The sequence below is a fragment of the Heptranchias perlo genome, chromosome 5 (genome assembly GCF_035084215.1).
Source record: "Heptranchias perlo isolate sHepPer1 chromosome 5, sHepPer1.hap1, whole genome shotgun sequence".
Classification (NCBI taxonomy): Eukaryota; Metazoa; Chordata; class Chondrichthyes; order Hexanchiformes; family Hexanchidae; genus Heptranchias; species Heptranchias perlo.
Genome location: NC_090329.1, coordinates 133,327,231 through 133,354,055, shown reverse-complemented (window position 1 = coordinate 133,354,055; position 26,825 = coordinate 133,327,231). Strand labels below are relative to the sequence as shown.

At 44.9% G+C, this 26,825-nt stretch overlaps 1 protein-coding gene across 1 annotated transcript in view; it reads left to right on the top strand.

The window, feature by feature from the left end:
• The window catches only part of LOC137322210 (dynein axonemal heavy chain 8-like), a 1,468,904-nt gene that overhangs the window by 1,358,241 nt on the left and 83,838 nt on the right, over positions 1-26,825 (top strand). Inside the window, exons 81-86 of the mRNA XM_067985326.1 lie at positions 5,252-5,373; positions 6,864-6,982; positions 15,210-15,412; positions 16,752-16,825; positions 18,657-18,809; positions 20,210-20,365. Coding sequence (XP_067841427.1) covers positions 5,252-5,373; positions 6,864-6,982; positions 15,210-15,412; positions 16,752-16,825; positions 18,657-18,809; positions 20,210-20,365 — 827 coding nt within the window. The remainder of the gene's footprint in view (positions 1-5,251; positions 5,374-6,863; positions 6,983-15,209; positions 15,413-16,751; positions 16,826-18,656; positions 18,810-20,209; positions 20,366-26,825) is intronic.

Below are 26,825 nucleotides of genomic sequence, written 5' to 3'. Positions count from 1 at the left end.
TTGCAGAACAAAACCTAGGTTCTCAGTAGATGCCCAACACAAGGCTGTTCATGTAAACGTTCCAGCTGAACCTGCTTCATCAATGTTTTCCTCACCAGTCTTCATTGTCTGTTAGTGTGGATTGACAGTACTTCGAAGCTAGTTCTCCAGTGACAGTCTCAGGAGCACATTGTTCTTCTGCAGCCACCACTCTGCTAGCTGACTGTAGTCATGGATGCCTCTGTGTCCAGATTGGGGCGGAGGGGGTGGAGCCATCTTCAAGGTGTGTGAAACTCAGATGCCTCATCGAATGTGGGAGGTGATTTGCTCACTTATCTTATCGCCATGCTCACTGCTGAAGAATTCCTCTTGAATTTTCTGGTGATTTCCAAGACAATGCTGCTAAAGCATTATAAGCATTTCTACTGTTATTAATTATTTATTATAGTCAAGATTATATCTAAATACAACTACAACAACAACTTGCATTTATGTCCCAAGGCGCTTCACAGGCATGTTATCAGACAAAATTTTTGACACCGAGCCACGTAGGGCGATATTAGGACAGGTGACCAAAAGCTTGGTCAAAGAGGTAGATTTTAAGGAGCGTCTTATAGGAGGAGAGAGGGGTAGAGAGGCGGAGAGGTTTAGGGAAGGATATCCAGAGTTTAGGGCCTTAACAGCTGAAGGCACGGCCGCCAGTGGTGGAACGATTGAAAGATATTGGCTTAGTGGCTGTCAGTGAGAGTTTGAGAGGCCAACTAGGTTTCAACATTCAGCTCTGCTCAGTTGTCCAGGTCCTGATGGGTGGAATATCATAGACAGCCCAGAAGGAGGCCATTCGGCTCACCGTGCCTGTGCCGGCTGTTTGAAAGAACTATCCAATTAGTCCCACTCCCCTGCTCTTTCCCCATAGCCCTGAAAAATTTTCCCCTTCAAATATTTATCCAATTCCCTTTTGAAAGTTATTATTGAATCTGCTTCCACCACCCTTTTCAGGCAGTGCATTCCAGATCATTATAGTGCGCTGCGTTAAAAAAAAATTGTTTCGCCTCTGGTTCTTTTGCCAATTAACTTAAATCTGTGTCCTCTGGTTACTGACCCTTTTGCCACTGGAAAAAGTTTCTCCTTATTTACCCCTTCATGATTTTGAACACCTTAATCTCCCCTTAACCTTCTCTGCTCTAAGGAAACCAACCCCAATTTCCCTAGTCTCTCCACATATCTGAATTCCCTCACCCCTGGTGCTATTCTAGTAAATCTCTTCTGCACCCTCTCTAAGGCCTTGACATCCTTCCGAAAGTGTGGTGCCCAGAATTGAACACAATACTCCAACTTGGGCCTAACCAGTGTTTTATAAAGCTTTAGAATAACGTCCTTGTTTTTGTACTCTTTGCCTCTATTTATAATGCCGTATGCCTTTTTAACAGCCTTTTCCACTTGTCCTGCCACCTTCAAATAATTGTGTATGTACACCAGCAGGGCTCTCTGTTCCTGCACCCCCTTTAAAATTGTACCATTTTTAGTTTATATTGCCTCTCCACATTCCTTCCACCAAAATGAATCACTTTACACTTCTGTGTTGAATTTCATCTGCCATGTGTCTGCCCATTTCGCCAGTTTGTCTATGTCCTCCTGAAGTCTGTTACTAACCTCCTTACTGTTTACTACATTTCCGAGTTTGTGTCATCTGCAGACTTTGAAATTATGCTCTGGAAACCCAAGTCCAGATCTTTTTGATACAAAAAGATCAGTGGTCCTAACACCAACCCTTGGGGAACACCACTGCATACTTCCCTCCAATCTGAAAAACAAGCATTCACCACTACTCTCTGTACCTTAGCCAATTATATATCCATGCAGCAATGCCCCTTTAATCCCATGGACTTCAATTTTGCTAACAAGTCTATTATGTGGTACTTTATCAAACGTCTTTTGAAAGTGCGTATACACAACATCAACCACACTACCTCACTACCCTCTCCTTAAATTCATCAAAGAACTCAATCAAATTCGTCAAACACGATTTGCCTTTAACTAATCCATGCTGGCTTTCATTTATTAACCCATATTTTTCCAAGTGTCAATTCATTTTGTCCCGGATTACTGTCTTTAAAAATTTCCCCACCACCGACATTAGGCTGACGGGCCTGCGGTTGCTGCGTTTATCCCTCTCCCCTTTTTTAACAAGGGTGTAACATTTGCAGTCCTCCAGTCCTCTGGCACCGCTGCCATATCTAAGGAGGATTGGAAGATTGTGGCAAGAGCCTCTGCAATTTCCACCCTTATTTCTCTCAACAACCGAGGATGCATCTTATCCGAACGAGGTAACTTTTCTACTTTGATCGCTGACAAGTGAGTACCTCCTCTTTATCTGTTTTTCTCTACTATCTCCTCCTTTACTGTGACATTGGCAGCATCCTCTTCAGTGAAGACAGATGCAAAGTACTTGTTTAGTACCTTAGCTGTGCCCTTTGACTACCCTTTTACTACCTATATGTTCCTAAAAGATTTTTGGGTTCCCTTTTATGTTACCCACTAATCTATTCTTCTGCTCTCTCTTTGCCCCTCTTATTTGTGTTTTCAGTTCTCCTTTGTACTTTCTGCTTGGTTCTCTACTGAATTATGAACCTAACATTTATCGTAAACCTCCTCTTTGTGTTTCATTTTAATCTCCATATCTTTAGTCATCCAGGGAGCTCTAGCTTTGAATGCTCTTTCTTTCCCCCTCATGGGAATGTGTCTAGTCTGTACCCAAACTATCTCCTGTTTGAAGGCCTCCCATTAGAACATAAGAAGTGGAAGCAGGAGTAGGCCATCCGGCCACTCGAGCCTGTTCTGCCATTCAATATGATCATGGCTGATCTTCTACCTCAACGCCATTTTCCTGCACCATCCCCATATCCCTTGATGTTTTTAATATCTAGAAATCTATTGATCTCTGTTTTGAATGTACTCAATGACTGAGCCTCCACAGCCCTCTGGGGTAGAGAATTCCAAAGATTCACCACCCTCTGAGTGAAGAAATTTCTCCTCATCTCAGTCCTAAATGGCCTACCCCTTATTCTGAGACTGTGACCCCTGGTTCTAGACTCCCCAGCCAGGGGAAACATCCTCCTTGCATCTACCCTGTCGAGCCCTGTAAGAATTTTGTATGTTTCAATGAGATCACCTTTCATTCTTCTGAACTCTAGAGAATACAGGCCTAGTCTATTCAATCTCTCCTCATACGACCATCCCACCATCCCAGGAATCAGTCTGGTGAACCTTCGCTGCACTCCCTCTATGGCAAGTATATCCTTTCTTAGGTAAGGAGATCAAAATTGTACACAATACTCCAGGTGTCTCACCAAGGCCCTATATAATTGCAGTAAGATATCTTTACTCCTGTACTCAAATCCACTTGTAATAAAGGTGAGGGTGACTGCCGTTGACATCAATGTATCATTTGACTGAGTGTGGCATTAAGGACCCTCAGTAAAATTGAAGTCAATGAAGATCAGGGGAATACCCTCCAGTGGCTGGAGTCATACCTGGCACAAAGGAAGATGATAGTGGTTGTTGGAGGCCAATCATCTCCCCAGGACATTGCTGCAGGAGTTCCTCAGGGCATTGCCTAGGCCCAACCATCTTCAGCTGCTTCATCAATGACCTTCCCTCCATCATAAGGTCAGAAATGGGGATATTCGCTGATGATTGCACAGAGTCCAGCTCCATTCGCAATCCCTCAGATAATGAAGCAGTCCGTGCTCGCATGCAGCAAGATCTGGACAACATCCAGGCTTGGGCTAATAATTGGCAAGTAACATTCAAGCCACACTAACAACAGGCAATGACCATCTCCAACAAAAGAGCATAACCACCTCCTTTTGACATTCAATGGCATTACTATCACCGAGTTCCCCACCATGAACATCGTGGGGGTCACCATTGACCAGAAACTTAACTGGACCAGCCATATAAATACTGTGGCTACAAGAGCAGGTCAGAGGCTGGGTATTCTGTGGTGAGTGACTCACCTCCTGACTCCCTAAAGCCTTTCCACCACCTACAAGGCACAAGTCAGGAGTGTGATGGAATACTCTCCACTTGCCTGTATAGCTGCAGCTCCAACAATACTCAAGAAGCTCAACACCATCCAGGACAAAGCAATCTGCTTGATCGGCACCCCTTCTACTGGTTTAAACATCCACTCCCTCCACCATCGACGTACTGTGGCTGTATTGCATACTATCTACAAATGCACTGCAGTAGGTCACCAAAACTACTTCGGCAGCACCTCCCAAACCTGCAGACTCCATGACCCAGAAGGACAAGGGCAGCAGGTGCATGGGAACACCACCACCTCCAAGTTCTCCTCCAAGTAACACACCCTCCTGACTTGGAAATATATCGCCGTTCCTTCATTGTCATTGGGTCAAAATCCTGGAATTCCCTACCTAACAGCATTGTAGGAGCATCTGCACAACACTGACTGCAGTGGTTCAAGAATGCCCACCACCACCTTCTCAGGGCAACTAGGGATGGGCCTTACCAGCAATGCCCACATCCCAAGAATGAATTAAAACAAAACTTTAGTGGTCCAGCTTTTAAAACAAAAAATATTTTCTGCGCACCAGCAATTGCTGAATGTATTGGACAGCCTGCCAGGGAACTACTGCAACATTATCCGTAATTCTAGAGGAGTCCAGCATCAACTTGTGTTGGTTTGTGGAGCATAGCACCAGCACTCTGCAGTCAACCATGAAACATTTGGCCACCTCAATGGACACCTTAGCTGGGCCCACCTTGCAGCTACTACTGGATGCTACTGCTACCAGTAGCAGCATCTCTCAGGGATGCTCATAGTGGGACCATGCAGGTTGTGGGCTCCACTATCTCCTCCACCTTGGACAGGCTCGGTGATTGAATGGGTAAGGACTTCAATCGCATCATAGATCGCCTCTCACGCAGATCAGTGGAAGTTTACCTGACAGGGTGGCCACGGCATACGCCTGCTCGGTATAGTTAAAACTTCATCAGGGTCGCTTGTGAATCATGGGATCGCAATTTGCACTGATTGGTGAGGCTTCCGCCAAAACCAGCGGTGTTAAAATGGGGTATCAACCAGATTAGAATGGGAAATAGTGCCGCCCCATTTTAGCTGCTGGCCCCGCTGTTTTGCCCCATTACCTCCCTGTTTACACGCGGAAATGGGATGGCTATAAGATGAAACAGTAACACTGTCTTAAAATTGTCTTACTAAAGATGAATTCTTTGCGTAATTGTGCAGGTGGAGCAGCCCTTGATCTTAAAGCCAGTCCACAGAAGCCTTTCCGTTGGATCCTTGATATGACCTGGTTGAACTTGGTGGAGCTGAGCAAACTCTCTCAGTTTTCAGAGATAATGAGCCAGGTAATGTAGCTATTTTCTGCTCAGGCTCTTACAGCACCATTTGGCTCAACAACAAGCAGAAAACATTAGAGTTCAAACAGGCGAGTTCATTTTCCACAGCAAATCCTCAAATTAGAAGTTTGGTTTACGATATAAAAATGTCACTGTCAAAGTTATTGTTATGAGCAATATTATTGCGGGCTGCATTTATCAATCATTCCAAAGTCTTTTTATGCTAATTGTATTTGTATGGAAGGAGAACAGTGGCCCTGAGAAGGCCATCCGGTGGGAGGGGTGGAGAGCAGCAGCTTCAGAGAGGGTAGAGAAGGATGCAAGGACTCATCTTTAGTGGTCCCATAGCTGAGTCTTGCAAGTGATTACAGGGATCTACAGATTCAAACTGAGCTAAAGGATTTGGATCGGTTCTACAGCACAAAGATTCCTTAAATTTTGGCAGACATCAGCTATTCATATTAAGATAACACAACTGTGGAGATAAAAACATAAAATGCTGGAAATACTCAGCAGGTCAGACAACATCTGCGGAGAGAGTTAACATTCGAAATGTTAACTGTTTCTCTCTCCACAGATGCTGCCTAACCTGCTGAGTGTTTCTAGCATTTTATGATTCCATTTGACATTTCCAGCATCCACAGTATTTTGCTTTTGTACAACTGTAGAGGTGATAGCTCGAGGAGAGAAAGTTGGAAATAATAGGGTGCATTTTCCCGCAGAGCGATATCTTGGGGGGCTGGCTGGCCAAACAATTGTCCCACCGGGAGGCCCGTTCCATTTTGAGGACTGGGGCCTCATTTGCATTAGGCTGAGAATCGACCAGGCTGCCAGCTCTGGGCCATCACAATATCAGGCAGCCCGGCCAGACTGCTGGAGGAAGTTAGATTCCGGGGTGGGAGGAGGGGGGAGAGAGAGTTTGAGTGGCAGCGGCCCAGGCGGAGCATTCGCAGCCTCACAAAAAGAAGAAGGAACTTTCCTTTGGGGTCGTAGTTGGTCAGACCACAGGCTGATAGTGGCCAGAGTGTGCATGGCGCTCGCTCCAGTCATTTCAGTCCAAAACTGAAAATCGGGGTCCTAGTGATGTCAAAGGATCCCGATTTTCACTTTAAATGAGCCTACCGCCTGACTCCGGGGGTGCAGCGATAGGCCCCGGGGAATATTGCCACAGCGGCAGTGGGGCGATAGGTTCGTACCCACCATTTTCGAGGTGTTACTGCCCTATTTCCACCAATGTAAAGAATCTTACAACACCAGGTTATAGTCCAACAATTTTATTTGAAAATCACAAGCTTTCGGAGACTATAACCTGGTGTTGTAAGATTCTTTACATTTGTGAACCCCAGTCCATCACCGGCATCTCCACATCATGGCTACTATTTCCACCAGGCAGAAGAGCTCGAAATTCAGCTCAATAATTCCAAAAATCAAAGTGCTTTAAAAGTCATTATATCTTGAATTTTTTTAAGCTGATTTTATAGTTCGGGGTGTGGTTACAGATAAATAAAAATGAGAAGATTTGGAAAGTCTGGTTTGATACGGATGCTCCAGAAGAAGAGATCATTCCTAATGGATACAGTGAAGCTTTGGATTCATTCTGCAAGCTGTTGCTCATCAGGTGAGTTACACCCAGAACAGTACTTTAACTACAGTACAAATAATGCTCTGGTTCCCATCTGTCGCTTTACTGTAAGTATATGGCTGCACTGGCCATTTAAGTTTTTACTTGTGGCAAATAAAGAGCATCAGTGGAAACAAATCAGAATTATTTGAGATGGGCATTAATTATTCTGCTGCTTTCTAGAAAATTGGATAGCTCTTTCAAAGAGTCGGCATAGGCAGGACAGGCCGAATGATCTCCTTCTGTACTGAAAGATTCTATGATTCTTTAATCTCGCCACATAATTGAAGTCCATAAGACCATAAGAGATAGGAGCAGGAGTAGGCTATTCGGCCCCTCGAGCCTGCTCCTCCATTTGATGAGATCATGGCTGATCTGATTTTTACCTCAACTCCACTTTCCCGCCCTTTCCCCATGTCCTTTGACTCCCTTGCTGATCAAAAATTTGTCTAACTCAGCCTTGAATGTATTCAATGACTCAGCCTCCGCAGCTTTTTGGAATAAAGAATTCCAAAGATCCACAACTCTCTGGGAGAAGAAATTCCTCCTTATTTCCGTCTTAAACGGGCGACCCCTTATCCTGAGACTATGCCCCCTAGTCTCTGGTATTGTTCTAGTAAATCTCCAAGGCCTTGATATCCTTCCTAGTGTGGTGCCCAGAATTGGACACAATACTCCAGCTAAGGTCTAACCAGTGATTTATAAAGACAGAAAATGCTGGAAACACTCAATAGATCAATCAAAATCTGTGGAAAGAGAAATAGAGTTACCAGAGATGCTCCCTGCCCTGCTGCATGTTTGTAGCATTTTCAGATTTTCAGCATCTGCAATATTTTACTATTGTTTCAGTGATTTATCAAAATTTACAACAAAAACAACAACAACTTGCATTTATAAAGTGTCTTTAATGTAGCAAAACGTCCCAAGGCGCTTCACAGGAGCATTATAAGAACATAAGTAATAGGAGCAGGCTAAAGGGCTCCTTGAGCCTGCTTCGCCATTTGATAACATCATGGCTGATCTTCTACCTCAACTCCACTTCCCTGCCTGATCCCCATATCCCTTGATTCCCTTAGTGTCCAAAAATCTATCAATCTCACTCTTGAATATACTCAACAACTGAGCTTCCACAGCCCTCTGGGGTAGAGAATTCCAAAGATTCACAACCCGCTGAGTGAAGAAATTCCTCCTCGTCTCAGCCCTAAATGGCCGACCCCTTATCTTGAAACTATGCCCTCTAGTTCTAGACTCTCCAGCCAGGGGAAACAGCCTCTCAGCATCTACGCTTTCAAGCCCCCTCAAAATCTTGTATGAATCAATGAAATCACCTCTCATTCTTCTAAACTCCAGAGAATATAGGCCCATTCTACTCAATTTCTCCTCATAGGACAACCCTCTCATCCCAGAAATCAAACAAAATTTGACACTGAGCCACATAAGGTGATATTAGGGCAGGTGACCAAAAGCTTGGTCAAAGAGGTAGGTTTTAAGGAGCGTCTTAAAGGAGAAGAGGTAGAGAGATTTAGGGAGGGAATTCCAGAGCTTAGGGCCTAGACACCTGAAGGCATGGCCTCCAATGGTGGAGCGATGAAACTTGGGAATGCGCAAGAGGCCAGAATTGGAGGAGCGCAGAGATCTCAGAGGGTTGTAGGACTGGAGGAGGTTACAGAGATAGGGAGGGGTGAGGCCATGGAGGCATTTGCAAACAAAGATGAGAATTTTAAAATCGAGGCGTTGCCGGACCGGGAGCCAAACTAGGTCAACGAGCATGGAGTGATGGGTGAACGGGACTTGGTGCGAGTTAGGATGTGGGCAGTAGAGATTTGGATGAGCTTAAGTTAAATGGTCTGGTTCAGCCTCAGACAGTGGTCAGGGAGAGCGATGCAGTCAGTGGCAAGGGAACAGAGTTTGTGGTGGGGACCAAAGACAATGGCTTCGGTCTTCCCAATATTTAATTGGAAGAAATTTCTGCTCATCCAATACTGGATGTCGGACAAGGAGTGTGGTAAATCAGAGGCAGTGGAGAGGTCAAGAGAGGTGGTGGTGAGGTAGAGCTGGGTGTCGTCAGCGTACATGAGCAATCTGACATGTTTTTGGATGACATCGCCGAGGGGCAGCATGTAAATGAGAAATAGGAAGGGCCAAGTATAGATCCATGAGGGTCTCTGGAGGAACCGTGTGAAAGTGGGAAGAGGCCATTGCAGGTGCTGGAACCATGTGAGTGCAGTGTAGTCAATTTGACTCTCTGTTCAATTGTTCAAGTCTGATGCTGTATTGGTTAATAGCCATATGACTTTATTTAGCACAAGTAAGAATCAATATATTAGTATTTAAGCAGTAGTTTACAAAGCACAATTGAGAATTATATTACCCCGGTGTCCTTTGAGTAGAAGCCATAACCCTGTTCCTCGTTCCTTCACTCTCGTACTCTTGTTCTCGTTCACCCACCTGGTGCTTTCTTTTCTGTCCTCTACACTAACAAAGTCTCAGATCCCCCCCAGTTATACCCCAAAAAAGGAACTGCAGCAAAATACATCCAATCAGGTATTTTCCCCAGTCATATGGACAACACGTACTTGTCCAGATGAGGCAGTGCCTTGTGCCCCCCCACCCCAACTTACCTCTCTATTCTTAGCACAATGTTTCGCTGTCCCTGCAGTTGATGAGTCATCCTATAGGCCTTGAGGGTACAGGAGTTTGAGTTAGTTTCAGCATTTTAGTATGTCTGAAAGAGTGGGGGTACCGTTCCTCCCGTAGTTTGCAATAACAGGATGCTCATGGCTGTTAGTTATCCTGCAATTTCAGTAAGTTAATTTAAAAGCAGTCTATTTTGTGTCAGCAGTTCCAGCTAAAGCCTTGACTATTTAATCCTTTCAAGCCTGGTTCCCCTAATTTCCTTCTAAACCTATATTTCCTTGAAGGAGTCCCACCCAGCTGGACAATGGAGGAGAGGCATTGGAGGAGAATGGTGTGGTCAAATGTGTCAAAGGCTGCAGACAGGCTGAGAAGGATGAGGAGGGATAGTTCACCATGGTCACAGTGACATAGGATGTCATTTGTGCTTTTGATAGGGGTCGTTTCAATGCTGTGGTAGGGCCGGAAACCTTATTGGAGGGCTTTGCACGCTACGCTTATTTATAAAGCCCAGGATCCCACATTCTTTTTTAACAACCTTATCAACTTGTCCTGCCACCTTCAAAGATTTGTGTATGTGAACCCCTAGGTCTCTCTGTTCCTGCATCCCCTTCAAAATTGTGCCATTTAGTTTATACTGCCTCTCCTCATTTTTCCTTCCAAAATGCATCACAAGGAACATAGGAACATAGGAACAGGAGGAGGCCATTCAGCCCCTCATGCCTGCTCCGCCATTTGATAAGATCATGGCTGATCTGTGATCCAGCTCCATATACCTGCCTTTGGCCCATATCCCTTAATACCTTTGGTTGCCAAAAAGCTATCGATCTCAGATTTAAATTTAGCAATTGAGCTAGTATCAGTTGCCGTTTGCGGAAGAGAGTTCTAAATTTCTACCACCCTTTGTGTGTAGAAATGTTTTCTAATCTCACTCCTGAAAGGTCTGGCTCTAATTTTTAGACTGTGCCCCCTACTCCTAAAAACCAGCGGAAATAGTTTCTCTCTATCCACCCTATCTGTTCCCCTTAATATCTTATAAACTTCGATCAGATCACCCCTTAACCTTCGAAACTCTAGAGAATACAACCACAATTTGTGTAATCTCGCCTCGTAACTTAACCCTTGAAGTCCGGGTATCATTCTAGTAAACCTACGCTGCACTCCCTCCAAGGCCAGTATGTCCTTCCGAAGGTGTGGTGCCCAGAACTGTTCACAGTACTCCAGGTGCGGTCTAACCAGGGTTTTGTATTGCTGCAGCATAACTTCTGCCCCCTTGTACTCTCGTCCTTTAGATATAAAGGCCAGCATTTTATTAGCCTTATTGATTATTTTCTGCACCTGTTCATGACACTTCAATGATCTATGTACCTGAACCCCTAAGTCCCTTTGGACACCCACTGTTTTTAACTTTTTACCATTTAGAAAGTACCCTGTTCTATCCTTTTTTGATCCAAAGTGGATGACCTCACATTTGTCTACATTGAATTCCATTTGCCACAGTTTTGCCCATTCACCTAATCTATCAATATCCCTTTGTAATTTTATGTTTTCATCTACACTGCTTACAATGCCACCAATCTTTGTGTCATCGGCAAACTTAGATATGAGACTTTCTATGCCTTCATCTAAGTCGTTAATATTGTGAATAATTGAGGCCCCAAGACAGATCCCTGTGGGACTCCACTAGTCACATCCTGCCAATGTGAGTACTTACCCATTATCCCTACTCCCTGTCACCTTTCGCTCAGCCAATTTCCGAACCAAGTCCGTACTTTTCCCTCGATTCCATGGGCTTCTATCTGAGCTAACAGTCTCTTATGTGGGACCTTATCAAATGCCTTCTAGAAGTCCAGATAAATAACATCCATTGACATTCCCCTGTCCACTACTTTAGTCACCTCTTCAAAAAATTCAATCCGGTTTGTCAGGCATGACCTACCTTTCACAAATCCATGCTGGCTCTCTCTGATTAACTGAAAATTCTCGAGGTGTTCAGTCACCCTATCCTTAATTATAGACTCCAGCATTTTCCCCACAACAGATGTTAGGCTAACTGGTCTATAATTCCCCGGTTTCCCTCTCTCTCCTTTCTTAAAAAGTGGGGTGACATGTGCAATTTTCCAATCTGGAGGGACAGTTCCTGAATCTAGAGAACTTTGTAAGATTATAGTTAGGGCATCTGCAATGTGCTCACCTACTTCCTTTAAAACCCTGGGATGGAAACCATCTGGTCCTGGGGATTTGTCACTCTTTACTGCTATTATTTTCTTCATTACTGTTGCTTTACTGATGTTAATTTTATTGAGTCCCTGTCCCTGATTCAATATTAGTTTTCTTGGGATTTCCGGCACGCTATCCTCTTTTTCGACTGTAAATACTGATGCAAAGTAATTGTTCAACATGTCCGCCATTTCCCCATTATCAATGACAATATCCCCACTTTCAGTTTTTAAGGGGCCAACATTGCTCCTGACCACCCTCTTTTTCCTAATATAACTATAAAAGTTCTTCGTATTGGTTTTGATATCCCTTGCAAGTTTCTTTTCATACTCTCTTTTTGTAGCTCTTACTATCTGTTTTGTGACCCTTTGTTGATCTTTGTATCTTTCCCATTCGCCAGGATCTGTGCCATTTTTTGCCTTTTTGTATGCCCTTTCCTTATGTCTTATACTGCCCCTTACCTCTTTAGTTGTCCATGTTTTTTTTTTATGGCAAGTAGAGTTCTGGCCCCTCAGGGGTATAAACCGGTTCTGTATCTCGTTAAATGTTTCTTTGAACATTTCCCACTGATCATCAGTCGTTTTACCCATTAACAGATTTGCCCAGTTTACTGTGGACATTCTCTGTCTCATCCCATTGAAGTCGGCCTTACCCAAGTCTAGAATCTTAGCAGCTGATTCACTTTTTTCCCTTTCAAACACTACATTGAACTCGATCATGTTATGATTGCTATTGGATAGATGTTCACGCACAGTTAAGCTGTTAACTAAATCTGGGTTCATTACTCATTACTAAATCTAGTATGGCTTGCCCCCTTGTTGCCTCTTGGACATACTGCTGTCGAAAACTATCCCGGACACACTCAAGAAATTCACTACCTTTCTGACAGTTGCTAGTCTGCTTTTCCCAATCTATGTGAAGGTTAAAGTCCCCCATTAAGACCACTATGCCTTTCTTACACGCTTGTCTAATCTCTGCATTTATACAAACTAGCACTTCAGGGCTGCTGCCAGGGGTCCTATACACAACTCCCACTATAGTCTTAGATCCTTTCCTATTTCTCAATTCAACCCATAAGGTCTCTGTTGGCTGCTTACCTCTCGTTATATCCTCCTTTATCATTGAAGTGATTTCATCTCTAATCATTAAGGCTACTCCTCCCCCTCTTCCATTTTCCCTATCTCTCCTGTAGACCTTATAACCCGGTATATTTAGTTCCCAATCCTGACCATCCTGCAGCCATGTCTCAGTAATAGCTATCATGTCATACCCTCCAATTTGAATTTGAACCTGTAGTTCATTTAATTTATTCCTTATACTCCGTGCATTTGTATATAGAACTCTTGGTTGGGCCACACACCCTCGCCTGACCTTCAGCTTTGATGCTGGATTAATCGCTTTACGCCTTCTAGTTTTCACTTTATCTGTCGTGCCTAAAGTACACTTTCTTTCTGCTGCTCTACGCTTTTCCCTTTCACTTGTTCTTGAACAACTGTTTGTACACTTCTCTGCATTAAATTTCATCTGCCATGTATCTGCCCATTTCACTCGTCTGTCTATGTCCTCCTGAAGTCTATTACTACCCTCCTCAATGTTTACTACAGTGAACAGTAGTCAATGTGAGCCTCGAACTTGCAAGTAGCAGCAAATATGAGTCTGAAACCTGCTAAACTGAGGGTAATAGTTAATGTGAGTGTGGAACCTGCTAAACCGAGGGTAATGAATGCTATGTGTCTCCACCTCCTTCTCCTACTGTGTTGTGCTACGTGTGCCTGCATACCAATGAGAATGAAAAAAGACTTGGATTTATATAATGCCTTTCAAAAATCAGGACGCACCAAAGTGCGTTACAACGAATGAAGTACTTTTGAAATGTAGTCACTGTTGTAATGTAGGACACATCGCAGCCAATTTGTGCACAGCAAAATCCACAATCAACAATGTGATAACAACCAGATAATCTGTTTTAGCCCAAGGCTACGGGAAAAGAGCGGGGGAATGAGACTAACTGGATTGCTCTTACAAAGAGCCGGCACGGGCTTGATGGGCCGAATGGCCTCCTTCTGTGCTGTCATGATTCAATGATTCTAGTTATGTTGTTTAAGGGATAAATATTGGCCAGGACACCAAGAGAACACCCCTGCTCTTCTTCGAATAGTGCCATGGGATCTTTTATATCCACCTGAGAGGGCAGACAGGGCCTTAGTTTAATGTCTCATCCGAAAGAGCACCACCGACAGTGCAGCACTTCCTCAGTCTCTGGAGTCAGACTTGAACCCACATCCTTCTGACTCACAGGTGAGAGTGCTACCAACGGAACCAAGACTGACAGCTAAGCTGAATAATGCAAGACAACTCATTTGCATTATTTTCATGCCACGCAAGGAACAGTCAGCTGGATTGCAGGTGTTTTTACGGCATGGATGAGAGGGACAGGAGCAGTATGGCAGGCACCAACCATACTTGTAGAGGTGTCAGGGAAATAATGCCACCTTCCATTTAACACTCATTTCAAACATGATAAAGTGGCTGTCTGAATGAAAATCAGGTTATGATAAGCTTAGTACATAGTTTGTGTGCAGGCTCCTATCTTCGTTTGTACTAGCTGCTCACATTGGAGCACATTGGGCTCATTGAGCATGTCGAAGGCCTCAGGCCTCCATGCCCAATAATGTGGGGAGCAGGTGCCCTTTAATGCACCCTATCTCTCTTGGCTGAATTCCACTCAAGCCCCAAAAGTGTGAAAGTACTGATCAAATCCAGTGCCCTGACCGAAACCTTTTTGGAGTAAATCCTATTATAATACTGATTTCACCTGGTTGTGTTTGAATTCTTTTATTTAATTGGTCTATATGTGCTGAAAGTATTGTTACTAGCAATATATATTCCATCTGTCAATCACTACGTGAAAGGTATTAAACTAATATCTTTGAGCATTTTTAAACTTTGTGTATTGCTCAGCCTACATGTGTTTTTCATCCCATCAAGTTCCTCAAGTTATCTACACAGCAAAGTTCAAGAAAGCATGAAGTTTATACTATGCTAGTTCAGTGTCTCATCATCATGGAACCTTTTTTTCTTGTCTAATTATTGGCATCAGCTGACTGAAGGGGACAGAATGCTCATGTTCATCTGACAAGTTACAGCCAGTGAGGTAACATGCCACAATTTAGGGGAGCGGATTCTAGCATACTTACCTTGCATTTGTATCTGTCACCAGTTTGGAAAGTACTTTACATGGCAGTACAAAGGTTGTTGTGCACTTTGCTCATCTGTTCTCCACTTTAGTGTGCCAGTGTTGAATTCTTCACTCAGGAGTGAATGAAAAATTCTAAAAGTCTTTGATTTAACTACTACTTTGAATTTTCAGGTCATGGTGTCCTGACAGAACTCTCTCACAAGCTCGAAACTACATTTCTGATGCAATGGGAGCGAAATTTGCAGAGCCGGTAATTCTAAACCTGGAGACAACCTGGGAAGAAAGTGACGTACAAACCCCTCTGATCTGCTTCCTGTCCATGGGATCTGATCCCAGCAATCAGATTGAAGGACTGGCCAAAAAGCTTGAAATTGGTATGGATACATTCTGAGTAGCTTATGAAAATCCCAGCTATCTGTTAGTGCTCCCTGTGTTCCTTTGGAATGTTGCATATTCATGTTCATTCAACATTTTTACATATACCAGGAGGAACCCCAGGTTGCCAATAAAGAGAATCACAACCAGCAAGTCCCTTTAAGATGTTTTTGACATAATTAGCATCAGGACAGTGTGGGTGTGACTCTGTTCCTGTGTTCTCCTCGGCTAACTCATCAGTTTCTTCATTTGTTATTGGCACTGTGACAACTGATTACTATCCTACTAACTGAATTCACTGCGTTTTATTGTTTTCCCACCCAGAAATCAGATAAATATTTTGTCTTCACTTAAGTCTTCAAATGTGGGAAGTACAAACTCCCAATATCAAGGGCCAGATAACTACTCTTGTTCAATGCCTAATGGCCAGCTGAAGAGCAGAATTGGCATATAACTAGGAACAAATCAATTACTTGTCCTTGCTACTGGTAGCTCCATGGTTGAAGCAGGCAACGTACCTTAAAATATAATTAAGCCACTTTATATATGCACCTTTCCCTCTTTCAGTTACCTTTGTTATCTCTTTTCTGGTTCTGTCTTTATATCTGTCTCTTTCCTCTAGTACTTTTCTCTTGTTCTCTCCCGAGTAATTTTCCATTTTTTTTGTTGATGAAAGGCCAAGACACATAAAGGGCAGGGCAGATTTTCCTGCCCCTCCCCCCCCCCACCCCCACCCCAACACTAAACAGGATAAACCCCAACACAATACCTGTTCAATCCCAGGATCACCAGGACTTCCGTGGCCCATCCCTGGTTGGGGCAGGAAAATGAGATGCAACTGTCGGCCTCTCAGACCAGCATCTTCTGGCTTCCAATAGAGATTGGGAGCCAGCAGGTCCCAATTCTAGCTTCTACACCCTGGGGAGTTCCTGAAATTGGAATAAATGTCCTTTTCTGAAGTTTTTGACCTACCCCCAGCACCCTTGTGCATCGTCTTGGTGTCAGGTCTTGGCACCATGTTCTTCCGGTGCCCCTGCCCGGCCAATGAGTGAACGGGGAAATGAGGTGGGAGGTTGGAAATGCCCACTCCCACCTCATTTACATTGCTCCATCTGGCCTGAGCAGTTCTTGTGGAAGGAGAGTGGAGAATAATCTCACTCCTTAAATCTCATGAATTTTGTACACTGGAGCTTGGTAACCTCAGGTTTAAGCCACTGTCAAACACTCATCACCAGGAAAACCCTTTAGTCAGTATTTCACTATTATAGTGGTTAACTGCAGTTGGTATTTGTGTTTGCTATAATTAAAAGCTCTGTGTAACTGATGTGTTTTCTTTAGATTGCAGGGCAATATCCATGGGTCAGGGACAAGAAGTTCACGCCAGAAAGCTGGTGGCAATGTCTATGCATCAGGTCAGTAAAAATATATGAATGCGAGTAAATGATAAATAAATTTCATGCCATGTCTGCCATTTTCCTTTTTCAATATTCCAAAGCTTTTCACAAACGTTGTATTCACCGAGGTCAGGGTCATCCCTCCTGTGGAATGTTTGTTCTTGTGTCTTGAATTCAGAATCAGATTCAAATTAGCAAGATCATAGAGGATAGATTTTCCAAGTCCTTACCCATGGTGAAATCTCTCCCCTGCTGCCAGCATGTATCAGAAAATAGCAGGTGCATTGCTGTGGATTTAGACTCACAAAATTTACCCTCAGGTTGAATGCAGAATAAAATTCTCTCTACTTTATGTTGCAATGCACTTTAACTTCTGCCTCTTTTAACTCATAATATGGACATCCAGTTGAAGACTGAGATTATTATTGGTCTCCTGCACCCCAAGAAGCAATCGTTTACCTTACAGCTTGTAAACTGCAGTTAGTTCCTATCTCCCTGTCTGACCAACAGATGTTGGCCTTGCACCACTATAGTTCAGCATGCCTTTGAACTGCACTCAGTAACTGTCCTTTATTATAGTCTGGGACTTAATTGGTTTTGATGGAGTCCACACCTGAAACATTGAGATAGATTTTAGCTCCAGGCATGGAACAGGCAGGCCCATTCCTGCAGACAGGAAGCCCGTGCCCTTTCGAGGGCCAGTCCTTGTTACCCTGCTGTCGGTAAGCTGGTGCCCTACCGCAGCTCGCGGCTCCGGGCTGCTGAAATATCAGGCAGTCTGGAGGTCCCTCGGTGGGCGGGTAGGTTGGTCCGGTGGGGGTGGGAGGTGGTTGGTACAATCGCAGAATGGGGGGGGAGCACAGGGCCGCAGCAGCCCACATTATTCTTATGGAGTTCAGAGGTGCACTCCTGTTCCTCCTGACTCCACAAAAATAACTGTCTCATTACGGTTTTCGGACCTCTTCCTCTTCACTGCCTAGTGCAATTGGGCGGAGAATGCATGGTGCACACTCCACCCAGTTATCCCTCTAAATTGAGATAGATTTTAGCTCCAGGCATGGAACAGGCAGGCCCATTCCTGCCGACGTCTATGTACGTCATTGGATCCCGATTTGCATAACTTAATGAGGGACCTGCCTGATTCAGACAAGGGCCTGTGGTTCCCAGTGGAAGGCCCCAATAAGTATGGCGGTGGGGCGGTAAGTGGTGTCCAGTGATTTTAACTCCACTACTGCCATGTTTCCATCAGTCGGTCAGGTTAAAATCACTCCTCTGTTCTATCTACAGATGCTGCCTGATCTGCTGACTATTTACAGCATTTTCTGTTTTTGTTTCAGATTTCCTGCATCTGCAGTTCCTTTTGTTTTTTGGGACTTGGACCAGGAATTTCCTCGAAGCTGCTCCAGCTCTGCCGCCTTAATTTCCCCGGAAGTATGGCAAAAAGCCCGTTTCCGTATGAACAGGGTTTCCGCAGCACCTCCAGTGAAGACACGGCGATGGAGCGGGAGCTACTCCGAGGAAATTTCCAGCTTTTATCTACTTCACAGATAGAAAACTGGCTTCTCTCATTTTTGCACCATGAAGCTGAATCCAAACCTTATTCATTAATCAGTCTCCCCCCCATGTCCATGAGTTGAGAACTGGACGATTCTCTATGGGGTTTGACCATGATGCCACTTGCTCCTTTTTTCCAAACCTCATGAACGGAGGTGGTGTTTTATTAAAGTGTTACTGAGCAAATCAAGGTTTTGGGGATTGGGGCATCGTGGATGATATCAGTCCTAGTTTCTTAAGGACTTTGAGACATGCTGGAATTTCCTCAAACTGACTGTTGTTTCTCACACCTCAGGGTGGATGGGTTTTACTACAAAACTGCCATTTAGGATTGGATTTCATGGATGAGCTGTTGGAGACCTTGATGACAAGTGAGAATGTGCACGAGTCTTTCCGAGTGTGGATCACCACCGAGCCACATCCGAAGTTCCCGATCACATTGCTACAGGTTAGTGTTTATGCTGAACAGTGATAGCAGATTGGGAAACAAGTGACAGTGTTGTGTCAGGAAATGGACAGGTTTCCCAGGCCCCCTCCTGATCCTGGCACTGGCACTCCTCAGATCTGCCCCCAAGTTGGGAGCTGATCCAGGATTTTTTTTCCCTAAATTTTGAGTTCTTAGAGGATGGAAGATGCTTGTGCAGCCTGGACCCCATCAGCGGGGGCCACGTGTACTCTTGTACTCACTAGGCATATCGGCCATCACTGCAACAACGGGTTCTTTTCCAGGGCCAAGAGTGGGGTTGAGACTGAGTCAGAGAGGCATTCTCCCAGTTTAGGGAGGCCCTGCCCTGGCCATCTTCTGCCAGGACTTCTACCCCTTACAGGTCAATGCAAAGACCTGAAGCAACTGGGTGTTCATCATTTCCTGTGGCCTCCAGCAGTCAGCCACCGGAGTTGTGGGAGACCAGTGGAACCTGCAAGGAATTTCTGGGCCAGCAAGTTCTATGGGTTTCAGTAATCCCAGTCACAGGAATCTATTATCTATTGTTTAATTTATACTTAATGGAATCTGATTTGAAAAAAAATTAGCCATGAGGAACAGTAGGGCTGAGATCTTGGGCTGGATTCTCCTTTGCGATCCCACCAAGGTGGGGTAGGATGTGGTGGAGAATAGGACAAAATCTGGCAGTGAGGCCTAGCGCCACCTCACTGCCCTGACCTGGATTTCCATCTCCCCTTGCCCCTGTGCCACTGCTGCTGGCTGCCCCTTGTCTGCCCGCTACATGCAAATGTCAGTGGGGAGGCAAGACCTGGGTTCCTGACCCATACTCACCGAGGCCTACAAGGTTGAGGCTCCATTGACCTTCAGTGCTCGTCTGCCCCATTTTGATTCCAGCCACCTCTTCTCTATCACCTTGCTTCATTGGTACAATCTCGCCTCTGAGTCAGAAGGTCGTGGGTTCAAGCCCCACTCCAAAGACTTAAGAGCATTATCTCGGCTGACGCTTCAGTGCAGTACGAAGGGAGTACTGCACTGTTACATCTGCCATCTTTCGGAGGAGGCATTAAACCGAGGCAGTGATTGTCCTCCTAACTGGATGTGAAAAGTCCCCTGGCACTATTCGACGAAGAACAGGAGTGTTCTCCTGGTGTCCTAGCCAATATTTATCCCTTAACTGACATCACTAAAATGGATTATCTGGTCATTTATCTCATTGCTGTTTTTGGGACCTGACTGTGTGCAAATTGGTTGCCACGTTTCCTTACCTTACAATTGTGGCTACACTTCAAAAGTACTTCATTGGCTGTGAAGCGTTTTGCAACACCCTGAGGATTTGGAAGTCGCAAATTCTTTCTTTCATTAGTTATATCCACAGTTCAGTACTTTCATTGACTATTTTACAGACATCCATCAAGTATACCAATGAGCCCCCTCAGGGAGTGCGTGCAGGACTGAAAAGAACATTTACTGCGATCACTCAAGACCAAATAGAATACTCAAACCTACCCATGTGGAAACCACTACTGTATGCAGTCGCTTTCCTGCACACAACTGTCCAGGTAATAGAGCCCAGACTTGACTCTGCTATATTCTGATCATGGAAGCATGATCAGTGAGTGTGATTGACCACATTCCTGAAGGTATGATATTTCATATTGTGAAACTCAAGGGGTGATGTTAACCCCACCCACATGGTAGGAACTGGGCGGGTGGGCAGTTAAAATCAGCTGGGGTACATACCTGCTGACGTCCCACACCAATCCCACTGTCTTCTATTTTAACTTGCTCTTCTGAGCAGGCAGCAATGATGGCCACCTGAAGCCGGTGTGCAGATGGGGCCTGATAACATCATTGAGCCCCGACTGCAATTTTAACTGTGGCCTGAACAAGGAAGCCGATGTGGTTTACCTGCCTGAAACGGGCAGGAAGCAGCAGCTGGTTGGGGGGCAGGCAGAATTAGGGGAGGCAGGAGGCCGGCACCAAAGGAACAATAGCCAGCAAGAAGGTAAGTACAGGGAAGGGGTTTCGGAAGGGTCACGTGAGAAATGGGGATCCCAGGGCCAGGGTAGGCCCACACCTTCCTTGTGGGGTCCAGTGGAGCACTCTTCTGACTCTGGATTTTAACTGCTGAGGTGGGGGAGTAAAAATCAGGTCCCTTGTTCCAGAAACTGCCCTGAATACATTCTACAAATTTATTGCCTTTACTACTTAAGTTGTTCTGCTTTTCCCAGTCTATGTGAAAATTAAACTCTCCCATGCTTCCCTGATCTCTGTACTTACTCATTCCCAAATTACATCGCTACTGTCAGGAAGTATGCAGGCAACTCCCACCAGATTATTGAATCCTTTGCTGTTCCCACAGGCTGACCATCCTTATTAAAATCCCTTCTTACTGCTGCTGTAATTGGGTCTTTTATCAATATGGCTACTACCCCAGAGCCAGGCAGGTGTCACCAGATATAACATAGCTGTGGTCACAACATTGGAAAGTCCATTGGAAATCTTTACAAGTGACAGGGCACTGATTTTAATAATATAGAGATAAATGACTTGGGAACTGAAAGAACAATATTTAAATTTGATGATGACTTCAAATTGTGGATTGTGGCAAATTGTGGATCATGGCAAATTGTGCTGTGGATTGTGACAGACTGCAGGAAGACATAGGTAGGCTAGCAGGATGAGCAGATACATGACAGATGCAGTTCAACTTAGAAAAAAGTGAGATAATACATTTTGGAAGTACGCAGAGGTAAGTAAATACACTTTAAATGGCATGATTTTACATGGAATAAAAGCACAGCAGGACCTTAGACCTTCTGGATATACAGGTCATTAAAGGTGGCAGTGCAAGACAATAAGGCTGTAAAAAAGACAAACAGAATCCTTGGTTTTGTGTCCAGAGGACTGGAATACTAAAGCAAGAAAATAGTATTTGACTTCTGTGTTTATTTTAAATGGGTTAATTTCACTCACAGTAATTTCTGAGATTTACATCAAAGGACTTATATAAAATTAAGCCTGTTATTATTCTCTGCCCACTGAGCTGAGCTTCCAACCCTATTTGCTCGCCATCACAAAGACTGCCTACTTCCACCTCTAACATCGCCCGTCTCTGCCCCTACCTCAGCATATCTGCTGCTGAAGCCCTCATCCATGCTTTTGTTAACTCCAGACTCGACTATTCCAATGCTCTCCTGGCCAGCCTCCCAACCTCCATCCTCCATAACCTTCAGCACATGCAAGGTAAGGAGACCAAAACTGTACAGAGTAATCCAGGTGTGGTCTCGCCAGAGCCGTATATAATTGCAGCAAGATCTCCTTACTCTTATACTCCCACCCCCTTGAAATAAAGGTTAAAATATCATTTGCTTTCCTAATTGCTTGCTGTACCTGCATGTTAACTTTCTGAGATTCTATGACCACCAACATTTCTTAGTCTCTCACCTTTTAAAAAATATTCTGCTTTTCTATTCTTCCTACCAAAGTGGATAACTTCTCATTTTCCCACATTATACTCCATCTGCCAACTTCTTGCCCACTCACTTAACCTGTCTATATCCTTTTGCAGCCTCTTTGCATCCTCCTCACAGCTTACTTTCTCACCTAGCTTTGTATTGTCAGCCAACTTGGATACATTACACTCAATCCCCTCATCAATTGTCTATATTGTAAACACCTGAGGCCCAAGCACTAATCTTTGCTGCACCCCACTAGTTACAACCTGCCAACCGAAAATAAGACATTTATTCCTACTCTCTGTTTTCTGTCCATTACCAATCCTTAATTCATGCTAATATATTACCCCCTAATCTTGTGTAACAGCCTCTTGTGTGGCACCTTATTGAATGCCTTTTGAAAATCCAAATATACTACATCCACAGGTCCACCCTTATCTATCCTGATAGTTACACCCTCAAAATGCTCTAATAGATTTGTCAAACACGACCTCCCTTTCATAAAACCGTGTTGACTCTGCCTAGTCATATTATGATTTTCTAAGTGCCCACGTCCTTAATAGTAGATTCTAGCATTTTCCCTACTACTGATGTCAGGCGAACTGGCCAATAGTCCCCTGTTTTCTCTCTCCCTCCTTTCTTGACTAGCGGGGTTACGTTTGCTACCTTTCAATCCACTGGGACCATTCTGGAATTTGGGGAATTCTGGAAGATCAAAACCAATGTATCCGCTATCTCTGCAGCCACCTCTTTTGAAACCCTAGGATGTAGGTCATCAGGTCCAGGGGATTTGTCGGCTATTAATCCCATTAATTTCTCCAGTGCTTTTTCTTTACTGATATTAATTACTTTAAGTTCCTCATTCTCATTAGACCCTTGATTTTGACCTTCACCCTATTTCCAGTATGTTTTTTGTGTCTTCTACTGTGAAGACAGATACAAAATATTTGTTTAACTTCTCTGCCATTTCCTGATTCCCCATTATAATTTCTCCTGTCTCTGCCTCCAAGGGACCCACATTTACTTTTGCTACTCTTTTCCTTTTTACATATTGTAGAAGCTCTTACAATCCATTTTTATATTTCTTGACAGTTTACTTTCATATTTAATTTTCTCCCTCTTTATCAATTTTTTGGTCATCCTTTGCAGATTTCTAAAACCCTCCCAATCCTCAGGCTCATTACTCTTTTCGGCAACATTATAAGCCTTTTCTTTGAATCTAATACTCTCCTTAACTTCTCTAGTTAGCCAGGTTGGGTCACTTTTCCCGTGAAGTTTTTAATCCTCAAGGGAATGTATATTCATTGAAAATTATGAATTAGTTCTTCAAATGTTTACCATTGCTTATCTAATGTCATATCTTTTAATCTAATTTCCCAATCTATCTTCGCCAACTCGCCCCTCAAACCTATGTAATTGGCTTTGTTTTAAATTTAAGACCCTAGTTTCGGACTTAACTACATCACTCTCCAACTCAATATGAAATTGTATCATATTATGATCACTTCCTCCCCACCCCGAGGATCCTTAACTATAAGATTACTAATTAACCCTGTCTTATTCCACAATTCTAGATCGAAAGTAGCCTATTCCCTAGTTGGTTCCTCGACATATTGGGCACAATTTTAAAAGGGCGGCGGGATGGCAGTGTGGCGGTGAACGGCGCGTGGATAACCCGAATAATAAAAACTTACCGTTCCCCACACGATCGCAGCTTAATTGGTGGCCATCAACCTTGTTTCCGGGATTGGCGTCCGAAAGCTATGCAGCGGGCGGACTGCGCACCCGCATGACCGACTGTCAGCTGGAGCGTCTAGATTTAAAGGGCCATTGCTCCAATGGATTTTGCTGAAGCAAGGAGCAAGAAGACACAATGGAGCAGCACAGGGGCAGGCAGCTCCAAGATTCAGCGACACCTCACTTGAGGTGCTGCTGGCTGGGATGAGGAGGAGGAGGGAACTATTTTACCCAGCCGACAGGAGGAAGCGCCCTGCCTCTGCCACCAAGAAAGCCTAGCTCATGGTGGCAGAGGAGGTCACGAGCAGGAGCAACATATCCCGCAATTGGTTCCAGTGCAAAAGTGAGTACACTTCCTGATTCTCCTGCATTCCGTGTCACACATCAGCACCCCACCCCACTCACATCATTCTGCACTGCCAAGACTACTCCATCACATCACTCCTCACACCCACTTAAGGCACATCCTCACCTTACTTTCAGTTCTTGAGCACTTCCTCACTTCCTCATTTGTGACCCCACACTACCACTCACCCCAATCCTGATCCATTTTGATGTCTCTGTCTGATACTAACCTCTGATGCACCACTTTCATGGTCAGTCTCACCCAAAACAATGCATTTATCAGCTGACCACTTCACCCTCACTCACTCACACATCTGTACATTCTCCCCTTGTAGGAGAAGAAAGCCCAAAATGCACGTGAGAGGATGAGGACTGGAGGGGGGGGGGGGCCACAACAAATAGTGGTCCTCACAGAGGCGGAGGAGGAGGTCCTAGAGATCAGCCGCACCCTTGAGTGCCTGTCCGTCGGGGATACCGAGACTGGAACCCCACAAACGTCTGGTGACACAACTTTAACATTCATCACACACAACATAAATTGATATGAACAACGATTGGCATGTTTAACATCTCAGTATGCTCATCGCAACATGACACATCTATGATGATGCTTAATATTGCGATCTGTTCTCTTACAGGCCCTTCAACGACCGCTGTGACAGGAGACGGTGATTCCTCAGAGGAGCTCCCAGCCTCTCATCTTAGTGAGCCATCCACCAGTGCAGATACTCACACCTCGGTGGGTCCTAGTAGTCAGTTAGTTGGGTTGGCACCTGGTGAGTCACCACACACATGTGAGTACGAGCAGACACTGGTGGCAAGGGCAGCTGTGGAGAGTCCACATCGATGTGTGCGCTCCTCTGCGGGCTCTGCTCAGCTGGATGCAGATGCTGAACCCCGGGGGCTGTCCTTTAAAAGGAGAATGATCGAGGGGCAGCAGCACATTTGCGAGGTACTGGAACACGTGCCACGGCACACTCTCCGCAATAGCGCAGATGATGGAGGAATCTACCTGCTGCATTAGTGGAATGGTGGCACAGGTACATGAGGGAATCTCTGAGATAGTGTTGCAGATAAGTGCAGAAATGTCTGCAATGGAGAGAAGGCTAGCCTCCATTGAGCTTCAAGCATGGCTCTCAAATGAGTCCATTCAGGCCCTGACAATGGCCGCTCGGACTCACAGTGAACAACATTTTGCCGTCTTAAACGGGCAGACAGAAACTTTACAACTGGGCTTGCAAGGCATCACATGTCCTCCAAACTGTTCTCCAGCAGGGTGGTAGGAGTGATGTGGGCCTGGCCCAGGAGAGGGATGATGGCGAAAGGGGACATGGAAGTGGGGTGCCACTCAAAGCGCTCCCACGTCTCACCCATTGCCCCCCTCTCAACCAGTACCTGCAATGCTGCCTCCTCTCCAGATGGTTGAGTCTGCCCCTGCACAGGTGCAGGTGGAGCAGTCTTTGGTGGGGCTCTCATGGGCTCCAAAACCCAGAGGGCATAGGCTCAAAGCATTAAGCAGTCAGGGCATAAACATGAGCAACCTGCCACTACCTCTGCTGCAGCCACAGGGGACGCACCATGTCGAAGTAGTAGGAAGAAAGAGGCGTCTGACAGACTGTCATGTTTTTCATTTATATTTGTTTTTTTGATAGAGTCACATTAAATGTTATCATTCTCACCATCACTGCCACATCTTACCGATTCTTGGCTGCCTTTTGTGATAGTGCCCTTTCATGTGCTTCATCATGAATGGCAAGACTTGATGCCACCCAGTGGGTGACTTTACAGTGGGTGTAAGTGTAGTTACAGGACTGTTTTGTGCAGGGGTGGGGGGGTGGTGTTGCCGCTGCTCTTTCCAGGTGGTCTGAGGACTGGACTATTCTCACTTTGTGATCTCCTTATGAGAAGCGTTCACATATTAGTGACTCCCTGGCCTCACGAGCAGCCAGGTGAGCCGCTGCTCTGCCGATGCGTTCCTCCTCCTCGTCCTCCTGCTGCTGTTTCTCCTCAATGTTCATTGCAGATGTGGATGCTGGATGAGGGTACGGGGCCTCATCAACCAGTACCCATCTCTGCTGCGCCATGTTGTGCAGGACACAACACACTACTAGACTTCGACCCACTCTTGCAGGTGCGTATTGAAGCACTCCCCCAAAACAATCGAGGCACTGAAATCGCATCTTCAGCAGTCCTATCGCATGTTCAATTACAGACCTGGTGGCGATGTGGCTGTCGTTGTATCGACGCTGTTCCTCGCTGATGGGGTTCCTCAGAGGTTTCATGAGCCACGTGTGCAGGGGGTATCCCTTGTCCCCGAGGAGCCAGCCCTTAAGGTTGTTCAGCGCGTGGAAGAGGTCCGGGATGTTGGATTCCCTCGGAATGAAGAAATCATGGCAGCTACCAGGGAATCGCGCACACACGTGAAGAAATCTTTTGTGGTGATCACAAACGAGCTGAGCGTTGATCGAGTGATAACCCT